Below are 18,177 nucleotides of genomic sequence, written 5' to 3'. Positions count from 1 at the left end.
CGTTGCACGCAAGCGCAAGCATGCCCAAACCGGTAGTAAAATAATTTGCAACCCACCACTGGTTCAGCGGACAAAAAACAGGTGAAGTAATTATTATTACAGGAGAGAAAGAGTCACAATTCATCTTGCTAGGTTAGAGAAAGTTGAAAACTTCAGAATAAATGCAGAATTCTTCATCTGAAAGAGAAATCAAATGCTTGGGTATAGAGTGGGAGTTATCTGGCTTGGCACTTGTGAAAAACATTTTGGAACAGTGAACTGAATATGAGCCAGCAGTAAGACATGGCTATGGAACAATGAAAAAACAACTTTAGGCCTCGTCAACAGAAGTGTAAAGTGCAAATGCATATATTTATTAGACTTAACAATGCCACCCCATTCAAACAATGTGACTCTAGAGAAACCATGGAGTTTTCCATGTGGAAAAAGCTTGTTCCAAATAATTCTGTTCTAAATTAAATAACTTCAGTACTGTGTTCGGTTCTGATTGCCGCGTTAGAACAATTCATAGAAATTAGAACAGGTTCAGAGAAGTTGTTGGGGAGTTTGTGTGAGTTTGCCCGTTTTGATGCAAAGCAGAAGGCTTTTGCTTCTCCCCATAATTTGGTGAGGCAGACTGACCCTCAGGCGCAATGCAACTCAACCCTCCTCATCCAATGAGAGGAACCTCCCGCTCCAGGGGGCTCTGGGTGCCTTAAAACGTCATTACTAACAGCCTGTGAATCTGTAGACGTGGTCCGGGATGTGACCGTTTGTCATTCTCTGTTTCAGCAGCATCTGAAATTCAACCATTTGGCCTAACCAAGATGGCCCCAAAGAAAAAGCCCAAAGGGAAGAGGGGCAAAGGCAAGGATGGGGCTGTGGGCCCTTCAAGTGCTGCACCTTTTGTGAGTGAGAAGGAGGAGCGCTTGCAGAAGGAACTTGACATCCTCTCTGAACACATCATAACCTACTCTCAGCGGCTGCGGCACTTCCAGTCAGAAAACGAGTACTTAGACAAGGAAGCCCAGCAGGTCCGAGAGGCCAGCAAGGTCTACCTCTCTTACTTAACCCGGAGAACCGTCCGTTGTCAGAATGCCATCATTTCCCTGAATGACCAGAATCGGTTTGACCTCTCTCAGATCCAGAAGCAGAAATCAGAGGTGGCTGCTCAGTACGCTGAGAGAGAGAAGGAGGTGAGGCGCCAGCTCATTGAGCTGGAAAACAAGCTCTTCCTCCTGAACAGGGAAGTGGCTGAGCTGCAGCCCTGGCAGGATCTGCAGCTTCGGCATCTGACCCAGATACGGGAGCTGGAGAAGGAGCTGCTGATCACCAAAATACAGCACGCCGATCAGATGCACAGAGTCAAGAGCCGGTTCCTTCACCAGGCAGCCGAATATGAGATGAACGCTGAGCAGAAGCTCCAAATTCTGGCCAAGCTGGCAGAAGAGGCGGCAGTACACAGTCTAATCCAGCACACCAAGCAAGTGAAAGCCGACAACTGGAGTCTGCAGAATGAGCTTCTGAGCCTCATTAAGCAAGCCCAAATGCTCAAGGCTTTTCTGAGGCACTTGCGGGAGCAGCAGCAGCGACTTTTTCAAGAACACCAGTGCAGGCAAGACCTTGCACGCAGGCGTTCCTGGCTGCAGCAGCGTGGCTCTTGCCAGGTCATCCCTGCCGGCACCAGCTTTCGTTGCAATCCACCAGCCAAGGGCAAGCTTGACTCCTCTTCCACTCCAGGGGACAGCCTGCTGATTGTGCAGGGATCTGGGCCGCTCCCATGCAGCTGTGAGCCAGAAAGGATGGCTGTGCCTCACATTCCCACACTCAGTGCTTGAATGTCACACCGCCTGGGCAGGTGGGCTCCCTCTCCTGGCCCCTGCAGCCAGGCACAGCCGCCCATGGGTGGCCTTTCGCTTCCGTTTCCTTCCCAGACGAGGATCCAGGCGGCTCTTCATGGAAAGCAGCTCCTGTGATGCTCCTGCTAGTGAGGCTGAGCTGACACCCACAGGCAGGGCCGCTCTTACCTTCAGGGATGGCGGCAACGTAGTTATTTATGGCTGTTTATTCTAAATGTTCTGGAGTTATATTGGTCCTTTGGTTTTATTGCAAGTTTCCCTGACAAATTACACAGTGAGAGAGGCCACAGAAACCAATGTTAAAATAAATGTTATTTTTAAAACTTCCATCATTTGGGGCTACACTTTGGAGAGATTTAGCAAACGCCACAGATAAATATGTGATGGCACAGACCCATTGTGCAAGTTTTAAGATGAAGATTAGATGCCAGACCCACTGACAGATCCAGCTTCTCCAAAGTAAATTGCTTCTTTCCTGCATTTGTGCATATTATAGAAATGGACCACCAAGTTTCCAAGAGCCCTTTAGACATGGACGATGAAGCACCTCCATCACCTCCAGCGGGTTTAGGACAACTGGATAACTAAAGAGAGGGACAACAAATTGCCGCCTGCCTCATCTCGCTTTAGCTTTGAACATTCTCACCACTACGAGCCCTGGTGGCAAGAATGCCCTATTGCAGGCTGACCCCTGCTGCCAGGGGTTTGATCTTAACCAGCTCAAGGTTGACTTATTACTTAGAGAATGATGCAAAGAACTGTGAAGCGGTATACAAGTCTATTGCTATTGCTTCTCAAGTTAGAAGCCCTCAAGGTTGGGGTGAGCCAGAGCATGGATTGCACCATTCACTTGTCCCTCTCTTGAGTTAACCTGAATTGAATTGTTCCATGGCAAGTCAGCAGGGGTGAGATGCCTGCGAGTTGCCCCATTCCGATCTTCAGGAAACTCGGCCAGAAATTCCTCATTTTGAGTTTGGATCTCCCTCTGTAAGCCTCCTTCCGCCCTCAGGAGCAACTTCCCCAATGTCCAAGAGCGTCTCTAGTCTTCGCTTCTTTAGGCTAAACACGCCAAGTCTGTAGGAAGGTAGGGTACATTTGTCCCCATGTCCTCCCCCTTGGACACCTGATTTCCAGCTCTCCTGGGCCGGGGCCATCTGGGATCTTTTCTCCCCCTTGGCAGCACCACAGTAGCCCCCACCCCATCCCATCCCCCTGATGGGAGTGCACTGTGGCCTCTCAGCTGATAGGACCCCGTTTCCGGCTGGCTGCACAGGTGACAGGAAAGCCAAGGCCAGGCACTGCTGGAGAGCAGCGTTCTGGACAATGGTCCATTTTGCCATAAAAGAACCTCTGAGTGGTCTTTGGGTCCAAAAAGAGTCCCCAATGCCACTTACCCACAGCAAGACAGCCATTAGGAAAGATGACTTTAGCAAGTGAGACTGGAGCCAATGACCCAGAGAAAGGACAGCCTCCCCTGTGCTGCATGGGCTTAAATGGCCTCCACCCGTCCCCAGGCAGAAGACAGCACTGGTCGTGGGCCTACATGACCCCTTCCCACTGTAGGGGTCTCTAGGTCAAGGTAGGGGAACAAGCACCCCTGGCTCGGCTTCCAAACCCTTTCCCAACCTTTTTATGAAAAGTCCCCAATGCTCGTCTGCAGACCCTGGGAACAAAGGGCTGGTTGCAGGTCCAGGAAAGAAGGGGGAGCGGCAGCTCCACAGGCGTAAATTGGGAGACGTACCACATCTCTGCAAGACACTTTCCAAACTTCTGCCTATGGATTAAATTGGGTCCCATTCTGGAAAGGTGCCCTACTGGCAGAGGGCCACAACCTGAGATGGTCAGCCTCCCTTCTTTCCATCAAGCCTGGTGTTGATTCCCATGCGGGTGCCAGTAGCGGCATTATTGAGGAAGGGGACACACAAAGGCATCCCTGGCTAAATTATCCCCCCTCCCACATGCTCTGGGATCCCTCTCCCAGCCTCCGATGGGCCTTCTGGAGGGGCTCCTGCAGGATCAGAAGGGAACAGAAGTGGGGAAAACACAGCAGAGCTCTTCAGAAAAGGTCCTTGGAAGCAGAGACCAGATGGGCAGGGACTCCAGCTGGAAACCAGCCCCCTGTCAAAGCCAACCCAGTGCCCGTGGTTCAAAACCCAGCCTACCCTGAATAAAAAACAGGCACTGCCAATTTTAATCCATGTAGAAAAGGCTTTTATCTCAGAAGCTTTTTTGGGGAGGGGGAGGCTTTATTCGATTGTGAGATCAACACACAGGTTGGATAGCTTGGGTGTTTTAAAAGACCTGTCACTTGGCTGCAACCAGGCAACGGCTCACTTCCTTCTCTCTTGGTGGATCCCAGGGGTTTGGGGTCATGACGAATCAAAGACAGATGCGGTTGATTGGAGGCTGATTGGAGGCCTCTGCCTGCCCGAAGGAGGCAGGAGGAGGAGGAGGAGGAGGAGGAGGAGGCCTGCCTGCCTGCCTGCCTCCCCTGCTGCAGGTGACCAGAGGCCACGCTCAGAACTGCTGGGGGCTGGGGTCAAGCACTGGGCGAGAAGCACCGGAGACAGGCAGATTCTGGAGGGCAGACTTGCAGATGGTTCCATAGGACTGGGAGTAGCTGCCCAGGTGGGCCTTGGGATCACCAGCTATCCCGACGTTTGCTGTAACCTGGAACATTTTCTTGCATGGCTTCAGAAAGAAATGAGCTTCCCTGCCACGGGATTCCGGGTGGATCTGTGGATTTGCCAAGAGCAAAGAGGGGAGTTGGGGCTAAATCAAAGAGGCAGGCTCCTAAAAGATGGACAATTGGAAGAGGCTCAAGGGGGAGCATAGCACTCCCCCCCCACTGATCCCACACAACCACTGCCCGGTGGGAGGTGTTTCCCATCCCAAGGCCACCTGTGGCCTTCTCTGGCCAGGGAAAGTGACCCTGGGCCGTCTCAGAGGCCTCCAGCTGGAAGGCAGCCAAGCCCAAGACTGAGGGTCAGGACAGTTTCACTCACCAGCCCCACGGCAACCCTGCTGGGAACGGACCCCTTCCTCGTCAGATGCTGGTTGAGGGCTGCTTCCTGAGCCTGGCTGAGCAAGGAAACAGGCTTGAAGGGGGATGCGGCCTGGCTTGTTGCCCCCGGTCCCTTCGGCACCTGCTGAGGCAGATGACAGAGAGATGGAGCTTGAGTGGGACTCCTAGATTCACCCACTCCCTGCCTCGGTGCATGACTCTGAACTGCACGCAAACCCACTGGCCTGGCCTCACACAACTCCCCCCACAGCACTCAGGTTAAAGGAAGCCCAAGGTAGCCCCACCGGACGGAAGGGCAGACAAAGAACATCCTTTGCTTTGCCAGGCAGCCCGTCCAAAGGCAGAAACACCTGAAGGCTGATCGTCAGCACGCAGGGCTTCTTTCGCACTCAGGTGGGCTAAGAGCTGGGGGACTCCTTCAAGAAGACCCTGTGAGGTTGGGGTACAATGGCTTTTATCTGCATGGCCCCTTAGACATCGCCCGAGTAGTCATTTTGTGAGGCAGAGCTTCTCCTTTCTGCTTCCAAGGGGACAATGTGCAACCCAAAAGGAAGGGAGGACAGAGGGCTACACGAATGTTTGAATGGCTCTGCAGGGGAGGCCCATCCGGGCTGCAACATGTAGGAAGCACTGGGCCCCCTTCTTGGAAGCCCCTCCAAACTGAGAACCCTTGATCAACAGAAGGAAAACTTGGCAGCACTCTGGAATCAAAATGAGTGGGAGCCAGGGGGATCTCCTTGGGTGAAGCATGCCAGCCCCCAGGGAGATGGCATGGCAATTGGAAAGGATCTCTGCAAGGCCTGGGAGCTCCTGTGGTCCTGGTGGAGGCCTGCAATCCTAGAAGGTCTAGATCAGCAAAAGAGAAAGGCAGAGCGACTCACGTCCCAAAGAGCGGAGGTGCCCGCTGCTCTCCGATACTGCCGAAGGTTGGAGGGAGGCTGACCCATTGCCACGTTGCCAGCAGGCAGGAAATCTTTGGAATGGGGAGAAACATGAAAAAGAAAGAGATGGGCAAATCACAGGCAGGAATAGACCACCTGAGGCTCCAAGGTCCCCAACGATCACGGGTGCAGTTCCTGGAACGCTTACAAAGTGGTCAGTAAATTGGAACTGTCAAGTAGCCTTTGTCCTGCCTTTGCCCATTTCTTGAAGGAAATTGCTCGGAGTGCCCCATAAAGGCCGCTGTACATCCTTGATTTAACGATTGGAATTGGTAAGCGAGGACTACCTGAATTGAAATTCTTAAATCAAGGATGGCTGAGAAATTATCTGCAGACCCCTCACAGAACCAACCTCAGCCCAGAGCACATGTGTGCCATGCTGGACCTCTGCCTGATCACTATCTATTTTAAATACAATGAAGGTTTCTACAGACAGAAAGACGGCTGCACCATGAGTTCACCTGTACCTCCATTGTGGTTACAAACCCATCAGGACAAGATTCAGCAGTCCATCTGCATCTTAAAGACAGGGGTCACTTTTTTGAAGACAGCAAAGTCCACGTTCTGGACAGAAGGGACCACTAGCTTGAAAGAAGGGTCAGAGACCCTTCTACATTAAAATTGAACAGCCCTCTATCAACACAGAGGGAGGGATACAACCTCACCTATCCCCCGTTTACAACACAGTCCTTTCAGCAGTCCCCGAAAAGGTCCCATAACCATTTGCGCTATTCAGTTGACTCTCAGAGCACAGATAAACCTCAAAGTGGCCTCAATGACTCTCAAAACCACCAGATGACTGCAAGGAATATAAATTCTTCCATTCTCCACCATTTAGTCAGAACTGAAGAAGTTTCTTGGATGAGAAGTGAAACATCTTCAAGGGAAAAAAAGTCCAGTTGCTTTTTGAAAAAGCACATTTGGGACATCTTGGAATGTAATTAAACTATCCATGGAAACATTTGCAAAGAGAAGGCACTTACTTTGGGCAGCTGCATTAACAGTAGGACTGCAGACGGTGCTCAACTTTGGCTTTGGGCAAGGGTTTCTTGGCTCATTTGCTCTCCGCTGGGAAGCTGCCACAAAAGGTGGTGGGGACCCATGGGATAGAAGAAGCTGGGTCCCACCCTTCATTGGACAGTGGGCTCTGAGAGGGGAACTGGCATCTGTGGAACCAGATGGAAGAACATCTCCCTGGAGGGGCTGCTTCTCAGCTTGGCTACTGGCCTTCCATTCCAAGATCAACTGGAAAGAAGAGAGAGTGAGTGAGAGAGAGAGAGAGAGAGAGAGAGAGAGAGTAAGGGGGGACGGAGGGAGGGAGGGATGAGATGGGAATGGGAGGGAGATGACAAGAATAGCCAACAGTCCAGAAGATAGGCTTAAGCTACAGAAGGAACTTGACAGACTAGAACATTGGGCACTATCTAACAAAATGAAATGCAATGGTGAAAAAAAAAAGGTTCTAAGCAAAAAAAAAAACAAAACCCAAATGGACAGATATACTATTACAGGCGGTACCTGGCTCAATAGTAGTAACTCTGAGAGGGAATCCTAGTAGACAATGAATATGAGCCAGTATTGTGCGGCAGCAGCCAAAAAGCCAATGCTTTTTTGGCTGCTGCTGCTATCCCTTGGTTGATGCCGCCCAAGACTTTGTTGGTCTTTTTGCCAGCTGCACCACATTGCTGGTTCATATTTAAGTGGTGGCCCACTAGGGCACCTAGATGATGTAGGATATAGTTTACTTTATCAAATGCCCTACTGAAATCTACTGCATCCACAGAATTTCCATTAATTTAGTCACTTTATAAAGGAGGCAATTACATTTGTTTGGCATGACCTGTTCTTAACAAACTCATGCTGGTTTCTAGTAATCACCTTGTTCATTTCTAGATGCTCACAAATCCTCCACTTGGTTATCTTTTCCAGGATTCTTCCCAGGTATTGATGTCAAGTTGATGTCAAGTATAATTTCCTGGATCCATTCCCCCCCCCCCTCTTTTGTAGACTGGAACCCCATCAGTTCTTTTCCAGTGCTTTGGCAGTTCCGCTGTGCTCCAGGAGCTCTCAAAGATTTCATTCATGGATTCTGAGATCACATCTGCCAATTCCTTCTGCACCCTGGGGTAAAAACCCTCTGGCCAGGAAACTTAAAACTCAGTGAGAACAGTTAGGTGTTCTCTAGGCAATTCCTCGCCTATTTTGTCCTGCATTCTTCTTTTGTCTCCCAATGTGCTGCTTTTGACAGGTTGGGCTATTTTTTCCTTTTGCATAAATGCAGATGTAAAAAAGGATTGAACACTTTCATCTTCTCCTGTCACCTTCTTGCCATTTTTTCCAGCTAGTGGACTGACCATTTCTTTGACTTTCCTCTTGGTCCTTATATAGAAACCTATACAGGGTTATCAGAAACTTTTTTTGTTATTTTGGCATTTGTTGAAAGCTTACTTTGAGCCTTCCAGACTGTCCTTGCAAACTCAAACTAGTATTCTGCTCCACCTTTTCTTTTGGGTCTTTGGCCTGCCACTATTATGTTTCTCCTTTTTATCCTTCAGCTGATGAGAGAGCTCCTTTTATATTATTTATATTGTTATTCATGTATTTTATCTGCATTTTATCTGACTGTACACCGCCCCGAGTCCCTTTTTGGGAGAGGGGGCGGTTTAGAAATCTAAAGAAATAAATAATAAATTGTGCAACCGAGCTGCTCACGTTTTTCTTCCTCTGTGGTATTTTGTTTGGGTCTTTGTTACTTTGTTTTCCCAAACTGTTTTCCCTTCAGGATTTCCATCCATGGAATCCTTCCTATTCTTTCTCTTAGTTTGTTGAAGTCAGTCCTTAAAATCTAGAACAGTAGTCTGACTTTGTTCAGTTACCCTTGCCCGCGTCAAGGTAAATCCTAGTATGGCACGGCCACTCTCTCCCAAAGTTCCTACAGCTTCCGGACATGCGTCTTCAGCTCCCTGAGGGCCATTAAGATCTCCCAAGAGTAGGATTAAAGGCCCCTCGGGGTCCATAGGAGCAGGGGGTTACCTCATAAACCCGATTGCGATACTCAGCCACCGAGAGCTGCACGTCATCAGCCAGAGGGAGGGTCACACTGTAGTCGAGAGCAGGCTCTTTGGCGGCACAGTGGAACCTACCGAAAGAAGGCCGGCTGAGCACAAGGCTGACTGAAGGAGGCTGAAATGGGCACAGAAACGGCTCTGGCCATCTGAGAGGCCAGTTGGCTGTATCGAACCTCCATGGAGCTCTCACCTTTGCACGTAGGGGTGCTGCAGCGCCTCCTCTGCTGTTAGCCGCTTCTCGGGGTTAAACACCAACAGCCGTTTCAGAAGGTCCAGGGCCTGGGCAGGGGTGGAGGCAGGCAAGAGCTCCTCCAGAGGCAGCTGGGGCCTGCAGCCGAACAGAAAGCACGCTGCAGTTCCGCTCCACAGAGTGCTCCGAAGCCAGCCTTACCCAAGGCACTTGCTAGCCTGAAGGAGGGTGCCTCCTGGGGAAGTGTGATCCCCTCACAGCAAAATAAAACACTCACTGGCAGCTCACACGGTTGATAACTGAGGCTCGGTAGTCAGAATGGAAGGCCTCCAAATCTGCAAAGCAAAGCAACGGATCGGGGTCCTTGAGCGAAGAGCCTAGCTTGGGCCCTAACTTCTGACAAAACAAAATGCCAGGCACTCTTTCCCTCCCTGCTCTTTCGGGCAGGTCCCTGGGACAGATGAAGGAGGGGCCTCCGGCAGGAATTAGGCCAGGCATACTGCACTCTCCTGCCCCTGCGGAGGGGGCTCCTCTACAAGTCCTTCTCCTGGATGGAGGGTAGCCAGTTTTCCCATCCCATGGGCTCGATCCTTGGAGCCTGGCTGCCTTCCCTTCTCACTTGTCCACTTACTAGCCAGGAGCAGGCACTCCCTCCCTCAGCAGCCATCCAGCAGGCCACCCATCCGTCCACACCCCAGAAGACACGGCATCTCAGAGCAGTCTTCTCTGAATACTCTCGATGGCCGATCGAGTAGCGGGTCTCCATGGGATTCCCAGGGGTTTCTGCCCTTCTTTTCGAAGAAGATTCCCCCGGGGTCTCAGGGACCACCGAGGAGCGCCTTCTCAGCTTTTCCAGCAGGAGAGGTCAACCCCGATACCTCCTGCAGGGTGGAATGTTTTACAGAATTGTTGGTGGCTCTGCCAGACACAGATGAGTAAACATCACTGAAGCATGTAGCTTTTAATTAGGTTACCCTACTGGTTGTGTACATCACCCAATCAGTTTGGGGCTTCAGTGGCACATAAATCCAGGAAATACAAGTAAACTGCCTGCAGACTACTTTTACCTTCTTGTTCTCCAGTGAATACTTTGAAAGAACAGGGGCAGATAGCCTTCTGTTCTGGCGACGATCCTAGAGGTCAACTCCCTGGAGAGAGGCCAGGAACGGACACCGCTTAGAGGGAAGCGCCACCAGAGAAGGACAGCAGGAAGGGGTCCAAAGTAATCGGATTCCCTTTCGTTCCTCCCCTTTGCTCTTCCATCCAGGGCTCCTCTAGGGCTCCTGAAGGAGACCGGCCACACTGCTCTCTGCCTCCCTTACACTTTCCTGCATTCCCGTTTGCAAAACAACACAGCCGCAAACAAATCCCGCTTCAGCTGAGCTGAAGAAGCTATGATTGAATTGAACTGGGGGGGATTTTACATCAGGCGCACTGCTATGCGACCCCTCTTCATCTTCACTTCTGGGTTTGGACTACGCTCACATGAGCCTCCCGCAGCCCTCCCCATCCACGGTTAGATCTATCAGATTCGGGTCGCCTCGTTGATCTCCAGAGCCAGAAAGAAGGCTTATTTTGCAGTTAAGCTTGGGGACACAGACGCCAGAGCCTTTTCCAAATGAGGCTGGTCTGCACTGTCTCTGTGGTTGGGGGCAGAAAGGGGACACTAGGTGGTTCTCCAGTCTGACTTTATGTCCTGGACGTTTACCCTCCTGCTCCCCTAAACTCAGTGGGGGAGGGGGGGGACAGGAGGTCGGGTTGCTGATCTCCATGGACACTCTCAGCGCCCTAGACATCCCCACAAATTCCAGTCTTAACAGGGGGATGAACGAGATGACACCAGAGTTCCTTTACAACTCTATGGTTCCCTTTCATGCCAAGACTGGGATCAGCTCCCAAACCACTAAGAAGGCCGGTGCCTGTGGCCAGCAGTATGACAGACAGAAAGGGGAGGGGAAAGGCACTTCGGTGGGCCACCCCGGCCTCCTTTCTGAAGCTTGGCTGAGGACAAAGGTATCTTATAAGGGGGACCAGAGCTCTGGGCCAAACAAAGGGAATGTGGTGATGCAAGAACGAAGCAGCTTTTTACATCAAGGAAGGGAATTCCGGGAGGCTCCACCTGCCTGTCCCATCAGATCTCGGCAGAGACGGAGAGACCCACGCACCCACAGAGGGAGCCCTTCTTACCTTCTGTGCTGGGGGGAGGAATAACACGCAGGATCTGCTCTATTTGGTTGACGGTGGATGTTCCTGGGAACAGAGGCTTCCCCAAGAGCATCTCCCCCAAGATGCAGCCAATGCTCCACATGTCCACCCCCTTGGTGTAACTGCAGGGAAGGAAGAAAAAAGGCAGCTGGGTTCAAACTTCCCCCCTCCCCACACCCTGCAGAGAGGCCGCAGGCACCAAACGTGGGAAGAGGGGCCGGTTTTGTGTTGCTGCTGAACACTGTAACTGACACTGAACCATATTTAAGAGTTGGAAGTTATTGCAATGCCAAAAAAGAGGGGGAGGGGAGTAAACTACCCGCTACCCTGCCAAAGAAAAAAAAGAAAGAAGGTGCATGCATACATACTGTATGGGTCACAAAAAAGGAAAATTTGATCCAGGCAAGGTGGTTTCCTTGGAAATGAACCAGTAGTAAGGGGGAAAGGGAAAAGCAATGGCTTAGGTAGTCTCCCTGAGCACTCAGATCTTCTGACCCCCACAAGGCCTCACTCTTTACAAAACAACCCAAGATATTGGTGTCGCTTTACATCTTGTATCTTTGCAACTCAAGAATATTTTTTTAATCAATGCAACCATTAAGAGGTGGCCAATTGCGTTTTGCCAATTCTTATTTGAATTTATTGGCTCCTGAATTATCCTTTAATTATGGAAAAACTCAAAAAATAAAAGAACGTCCAGCAGCTACAAACCCGAAGTGGCAGGAGCTTTGGAAGAAACACATTCACAACTCCCAGTCAAAACGCTGGAGAATAAGCCCATTTCTTTGAAGCTTTTTCAGATGCAATACGTGGATCCACGAGCTCCTCTCTTAACTGGATATTTTGAACCAAGGTTGGTCCTGGTTCAAAATGGGGAGAACTGCTATGTGGTTTGCTGCTCTAATTTCTAAGCTGTACCCTCAAATTGGCTCAAGGTTTGTACAAATTTCAAATGATTAACCCAGGAAGCCACAAACTCAGAATACAGGGAACAGTTCCCTTCTGTCGTAATCTAACAAGCAACTAGTTATGAAAACCTATCTACAACTTCACTCTGCAGCTCCAGCTTGTTTAATCCCCCCTCAAAAAAGCTTGGAACTTTGGGTGTTGCTATTACATCTCTGGGAAGGAAAAGTAAAGCAGGAGAAAACCACTCTCCCTTCTTCTACAATTCACGTGGATTCCATTCCTTACCATTTTGATGCAAGCAGGATCTCAGGGGCTCGGTACCAGCGAGTAGCAACATACTCAGTAAGTGCAGGGTTGCCTTCATCTTTTTCAATTTGGCCCAGGGAACGAGCCAGTCCGAAATCACACAACTTCACAAAGCAGTCCCTGTCCAGCAAGATGTTGGAAGGCTGGAAGTGAAAGATGATGAAAAGAAGGACTCATGCAACCATCAAATCACCTGACCCACTGGCATCCCACTATGCCCAATTCTACTAAGAGGAGGTAAAAAAGGAATATTTTGGAACAGCGGGGATCAAAGATAAGAGCTTCTTCTCAAAAAACATTCCAGTTAATAAAAGAAATGCATTTTAGGACCTCAATGCAGGATGGAGAACATATTTTTTGAGGGTAGGATGGTACCTCGGAGGGGAGGGAAAGCCTCCCCTCTCCCTTAAAATAATAATTCATTGTCCAGTATAATGAGGCTTTAAAATCTTCTTTTATAAAGCCTGCTTTAAACCTTAACTGCCAAGTGACAAGTGAATTTTCTAGATATTGTGCATGCAAGATAATGGTGCTTATGTTAGAGGGGAGACTGTCTGCAATCCACCTAATACAAGGTATGTTCTTCTCCATTGCTGGGGTATATTACCCCCCCCCCTACTCCCCTGGAGATCATTACCCAGGGGCCAAAGGTTTCCTTGTCCTTCTTGTATCAGGCTAAGATCTAGCCAAGAAACAGACCATGAAACTCACCCCAAGACCTAGGACTGACCCCCCCCCCCCCCATTCCGTTCAATTGTATCTGATGCTCGAGACTACCTGAACAAATCCCTGTTAATTTTCTTGGCAAGATTTTTCAGAAGTTGTTTACCATTGCCTCCTTCCTAGGGCTGGGAGTGGATGGCCCAGCCCAAGGTCACTCAAATGGCTTTCATGCCAAAGGCAGGACTAGAACTCACAGACTCCCAGTTTCTAGCCTGATGCCTTCACCATGACACAAATTGCCTAATTACTTTCTCTCAATTTAACTGACCTCATAGTTAAGCTATAAACTATACAACCCGGGAAAGGAAGTATAGAAATATAATAAGTAAATGAAGTGTTTGAAAGAAGGTTGGACATAGTTAAGATAATTCAGGCCCCATTCAACTTATTTTCATTAATTTAAGACTATTCTACATAAATAGGAATAAATTAAAGGAGGTTGTGACACCTCCTCACCCCCAAAAGTCCCATTTCAGGGAATGTGGTACAGAGGCCTGGGCCTCAGCTCCAGAAGATTCTGGAGGAAACAGATTATCCGGACTCAGATCAATCAGGTTTCAAGCCAGGATTCAGTATAAAAACCATTGTCACCACTCACCACTGTTAAACTATTCACTAAGGCTGCATTACTATTACTATTAGTCTTCTCATCGTTCCTATCACCCATCTCCGAACCGAACCACCCCAACGATGCCGTCGAAGTGATGTCCCGGTGCCTGGAGGCCGTACGGGTCTGGATGGGAAGTAACAGACTCAAGCTCAACCCCTCCAAGACGGAGTGGCTGTGGTTACCGGCGCCCCGGTTCAACCAGTGGGTTCCATCACTGGCCATCGGGGGTGAACAACTGGCCCCCGTGGAGCGGGCACGCAATTTGGGCGTCCTCCTGGATGCCAGGCTGTCGATGGATGACCATGTGACAGCCGTGGCAAGGGGGGCGTTCCACCAGGTTCGCCTGGTGCGCCAATTGCGTCCCCTATTGGACCGGGACGCCCTTCACACAGTCACCCATGCGCTGGTGACGTCCCGACTGGACTATTGCAATGCTCTCTACATGGGGCTCCCCTTGAGATGCACCTGAAGGCTGCAGCTGGTCCAGAATGCGGCCGCGCGGGCAATCATGGGAAGTACTAGGTACTCCCATATAACACCTCTCCTGCGCGGGCTGCACTGGCTACCGGTGGCTTTCCGGGTGCATTTCAAGGTGTTGACTATCATCTTTAAAGCGCTCCATGGCACAGGACCTAGGTATCTGCGGGATCGCGTCCTACCCCACACATCCCTGCGGCCGATTCGCTCTCACAGAGAGGGACTCCTCCGGGTGCCGTCCACTAGGCAGTGCCAGCGGGCGACGCCCAGGAGTAGGGCCTTCTCTGTGATGGGCCCGACCCTCTGGAATGACCTCCCCCCCGACATCAGAACAACCACCGATCTCCGCTCCTTCCACAAGAAACTTAAGACCCACCTGTTCCACTTAGCTGGCCTGGCCTAACCGTAGCTTTAATCTTTAATCTTTCTGGCCTGTATTTTAAATTTAGGGGTAGGCTTTTTAGGTTGCTTTTTAATTTTTATTATTGTACAGCTCAATATTTAATTTGTTTTTAGGGGTATTTTAGATTTTTTATTTTGTATATGGTTTTTAGCTGCTGTCTGTACACCGCCCTTCGGGGAGAGGGGGCGGTCTATAAATTCAATAAAATTCAAATTCCTCCCACCTATGACTGCATGATTGTCACTTTGTTGCTTGTATCGTTATGCTTATTTGTACCCTGTGACTAACATTTAAGTGCTGTACCTTATGATTCTTGACGAATGTATCTTGTCTTTTTATGTACACTAAGAGCATATGCACCAAAGACAAATTCCTTGTCTTTGTGTTCAATCACACTTGGCCAATAAAAAATTCTATTCTATTCTATTCTATTCTATCATCAATAAACTTTCAATAAAATGATGTTCATGATGCTAGTTCACGATGTGATATCCCTCTTGAATGCCTCCTTGATCTCTCAGTGGGAGAGACCAGGTGCCTGGATGTAGAGTGGCTGATTGTGGCTAATTTTCTGTTCTTCTGGTCACCTGTGTCTTTTTTTTTTAAGTCCTTTGTCTTTTTATTTCTAAGTGCCTAGAATCATCAAGAAATTGGAAGGAGGGCTTAAATTTGATAAATAAATAAAATTAATAAAATGAATGCCCCAACACTGGAAGTCTTTAAGAAGATGTTGGATAGCTATTTGTCTGAAACGGTATAGGGTTTCCTGCCTAGGCAGGGGGTTGGACTAGAAGACCTCCAAGGTCCCTTCCAACTCTACTATTGTATTGTATTGTATTGTAATACCTTCTGGTCCCTGTGAATAACATTTCCTGAGTGGATAAATTTGGTGGCTTTCAAGAGCTGGTACAGGATGTAGCACTTATGAATGTCTTTCAGTAAATTTCCCTTCTTGATCACAGCATGCAAGTCTGTTTCTGAAACAGGGGACATAAAAGCAGCAATGAATGTGTTGCATCATGCTTGCGATACCTAGTCATTGTTCCAAGGGTGGCTGAAGGCCAAAACACATCACTAGCACTGTTTGAGCGGAATACATCACAAACATTGTGGAATGAGAGATCTGGCTTTAATTTTCAGGTTTCCTATTGGCAGAGCGTAAGTTCCCATTATAAATCCTAACCTGCTAAAGGATTCTTCTATATACTTCCATTATTAACACATTTTTATTACCTTGAAATAACTCTGCAAATTGCTGAACAATTTAAATCACACCAGACCCTCGTCTTGCAAGTCACCTCCACAAGTTTATCTTCCATTCAAGTTTTCATTTGAAATAGCATTTACAAATTTGCTTTTATTTATTTATTTATTTTGCTACCTTTGAGGCAGTGTTAATTCCTGGCAACTGACTACCTTAGTTCCTAGAATTTTATTCATTTATTACCATTATTTTATATCCCTACCTTCAGGAAACAACCCTCCCAAAGTGTTTACAACAATGCAAGCAAACTTCTAGAATTCGAACCCAGCTGGACAGACTTCTGTAGTGCTGGCGACCTGCCTTCCTCCCTCTCTCATGGGAAGCTGGGAAGAGCTCACCCATGGATTCGAAAACCAGATAAATGTCCTTGTCATTCTGAGCCCGGATGACATTCAGGAGCTGAATGATGTTCGGATGCCCTCCAAATTCCTGCAAGACATAAGACCAACACAGCCCTGGCCTATGTTCCCATCCTTCCAAGCTGGGGATAGGGGCCACATTTACACAGGGTTTTTTCTTCTTTTTCTAGGGCAGGCTCAAGTTGGTTGGGGGGAGATCACTCACTAGACACCCCGTGTAGGGCACCACAGGATTCTACTCTCTTCGTTTTCAACATCTATTAAAACAGGGTTGTGTCACCTGCCAATGTAGAGCTATACTTTTAATTTTATCTTTTGACTTCAGGCTGGCCAAGGGAGACGATCGAGTTTCTGCCCCAGCCATGTTGGTCTACCATCCAGGTGTGTGTGTGTGTGTGTGTGTCTTCCTGGATTTGCAGCTCCTGCTTGAAGAGCAGGTATTAAGAGCAGGAAGGCCTTCGCATAAATAGTTTCATGCACCGATTGGGCTTTAGATTGGGAAGCCTTGGCGTTCAGAGACTCATTCATGCCCTAGTCACCTTGCAGCTTGAATACTGCAGCACACTTTACATGGGGTTGCCTTTGAAGATCAGCCAGAAACTTCAAATGGTCCAAAACGTGGTGGCATAAACAATAATGCCTCAACATGCCTATGGAACACTTCTGCTTTGCCAGGTATACTCTTCTTCCAGGCCTTCAGCAAGGGACCCCTCCCCACTTCACTGTGTTCACCCTTTATTGTCTTTTAATGATTTTATTGAAATTTCATTTGATTGTTGCAAGCTGCCCAATTTCATTCAGACTCAGGCAGCATACAAGTTTAATTAATTTTTGTCATTACTGTAAGCTGGGGCAAATAGGAAGTCTGCCTCTTTTGCAGAACCTTCAATCGTTACCAACCAAGCAAGCCCTTCTAAGAAAAACTTGCAGACTGCAAAGTCGTTTTTATATATACTGTCGCCAAAGAGTCGACCGTTTATATAAAATCTATTATTTCTTACAAAGCTATTGAAACCCATTCACAAATCCAAAAATACTGGTATAAAGAAGTGGCCAAAACACCCATTTACAAAGGTTGCCCAGGAACTGACAGGACCTGCTCTCAAGCGTCTTCTTCAACTATTTCAGAAGGATCGTTTCAAACCTTTCAGGGGGAAAAAGCTTCCCAAGACAAGGGAGGGAACGAAGGGAGAGGGGGTCGGGGTCGGGCGGGGCCCCTTTCTGACCAAGCAAGCAAGGCCAGCCCTGAACCGGCATCCGCCCGCCAGACTGCTTCCTTCGCTGGAGGCGCCTTCCCGCCCTCGCCCACTCGAAGCCCTCCCGACGCCTTTCGGGAGGGGCCCGGCGCGGAGGCTCACCTGGAGGAACAGGATCTCCCGGAAGGTCCTCTGCAAGGGAAGAGCGGCAGGAAGGCTCGCGCGGGGCAGGCAGGCAGCGAGGGAGGGAGCCCCCCAGCAGCCACCCCCGCCCCGAGAATCTGCCCCCCGTCGCCGCCCGCGGGCTTCACCTGGGCGTCGGTTCGGTTGCGGAAGGCGTCGAAGATCTTCTTGACCGCCACGCTGGCCCCAGTCCGGCGCTCTGTCGCCTTCCAGACGATCCCGTAGGCCTGTGGGGGAGGGAGGGGCCGGGCGGGGGTCAGCGAGGGGGCAGCGGGTGGGGGGAGACGAGGGAAGCCCCCTCCCCTTCCCGCGAGCGCACCCCTTTGCCCAGCCGCCGCTTGATCTCGTAGCGCCGCGCCACCGGCTCCTCCACCTCGGCCGGCGCCCCGCTCATCCTCCGGCCCGGCCGCCGCCGCCGCTGCTAGACGCGGTTGCCCTGGCAACGGCCGGCCCCAGCACGCGCGGCCCTGCCCCCCTCCA

The 18,177-nt window shown here is 49.6% G+C and overlaps 2 protein-coding genes across 5 annotated transcripts; one reads left to right on the top strand and one right to left on the bottom strand.

Moving 5' to 3' along the window:
* Nucleotides 1–806: 806 nt before the first annotated feature.
* Nucleotides 807–1,817, top strand: CCDC166 (coiled-coil domain containing 166; the record flags this gene model as incomplete). Its single annotated transcript, XM_081953257.1, has 1 exon — nt 807–1,817. One exon carries the CDS (start codon nt 807–809, stop codon nt 1,815–1,817), a length of 1,011 nt encoding a protein of 336 aa, XP_081809383.1.
* Nucleotides 1,818–4,032: 2,215 nt separating this feature from the next.
* Nucleotides 4,033–18,177, bottom strand: MAPK15 (mitogen-activated protein kinase 15). Of its 4 annotated transcripts, none has more exons than XM_081950344.1 (14): nt 18,017–18,177; nt 17,826–17,924; nt 17,677–17,706; nt 16,238–16,388; nt 15,542–15,672; nt 12,462–12,625; nt 11,250–11,389; nt 9,340–9,397; nt 9,063–9,200; nt 8,838–8,943; nt 6,788–7,049; nt 5,745–5,836; nt 4,844–4,987; nt 4,033–4,574 (listed from the first exon to the last, which is right to left on the bottom strand). In XM_081950344.1, the coding sequence occupies exons 1-14, from the start codon at nt 18,089–18,091 to the stop codon at nt 4,356–4,358; spliced, it is 1,809 nt and encodes a 602-aa protein (XP_081806470.1). In that variant the 5' UTR covers nt 18,092–18,177; the 3' UTR covers nt 4,033–4,355. The 4 variants fall into 4 exon arrangements, with proteins under 4 accessions (XP_081806470.1, XP_081806471.1, XP_081806472.1 ...); XM_081950345.1 differs by having other exon boundaries at nt 4,844–4,984; XM_081950346.1 differs by having other exon boundaries at nt 16,298–16,388.

The sequence above is a fragment of the Natrix helvetica genome (genome assembly GCF_964273705.1).
Source record: "Natrix helvetica genome assembly, chromosome: 4".
Taxonomy (NCBI): domain Eukaryota; kingdom Metazoa; phylum Chordata; class Lepidosauria; order Squamata; family Natricidae; genus Natrix; species Natrix helvetica.
The sequence above is the reverse complement of the archived record's forward strand: the minus strand, read 5'-3'. Positions and strand labels throughout refer to the sequence as shown.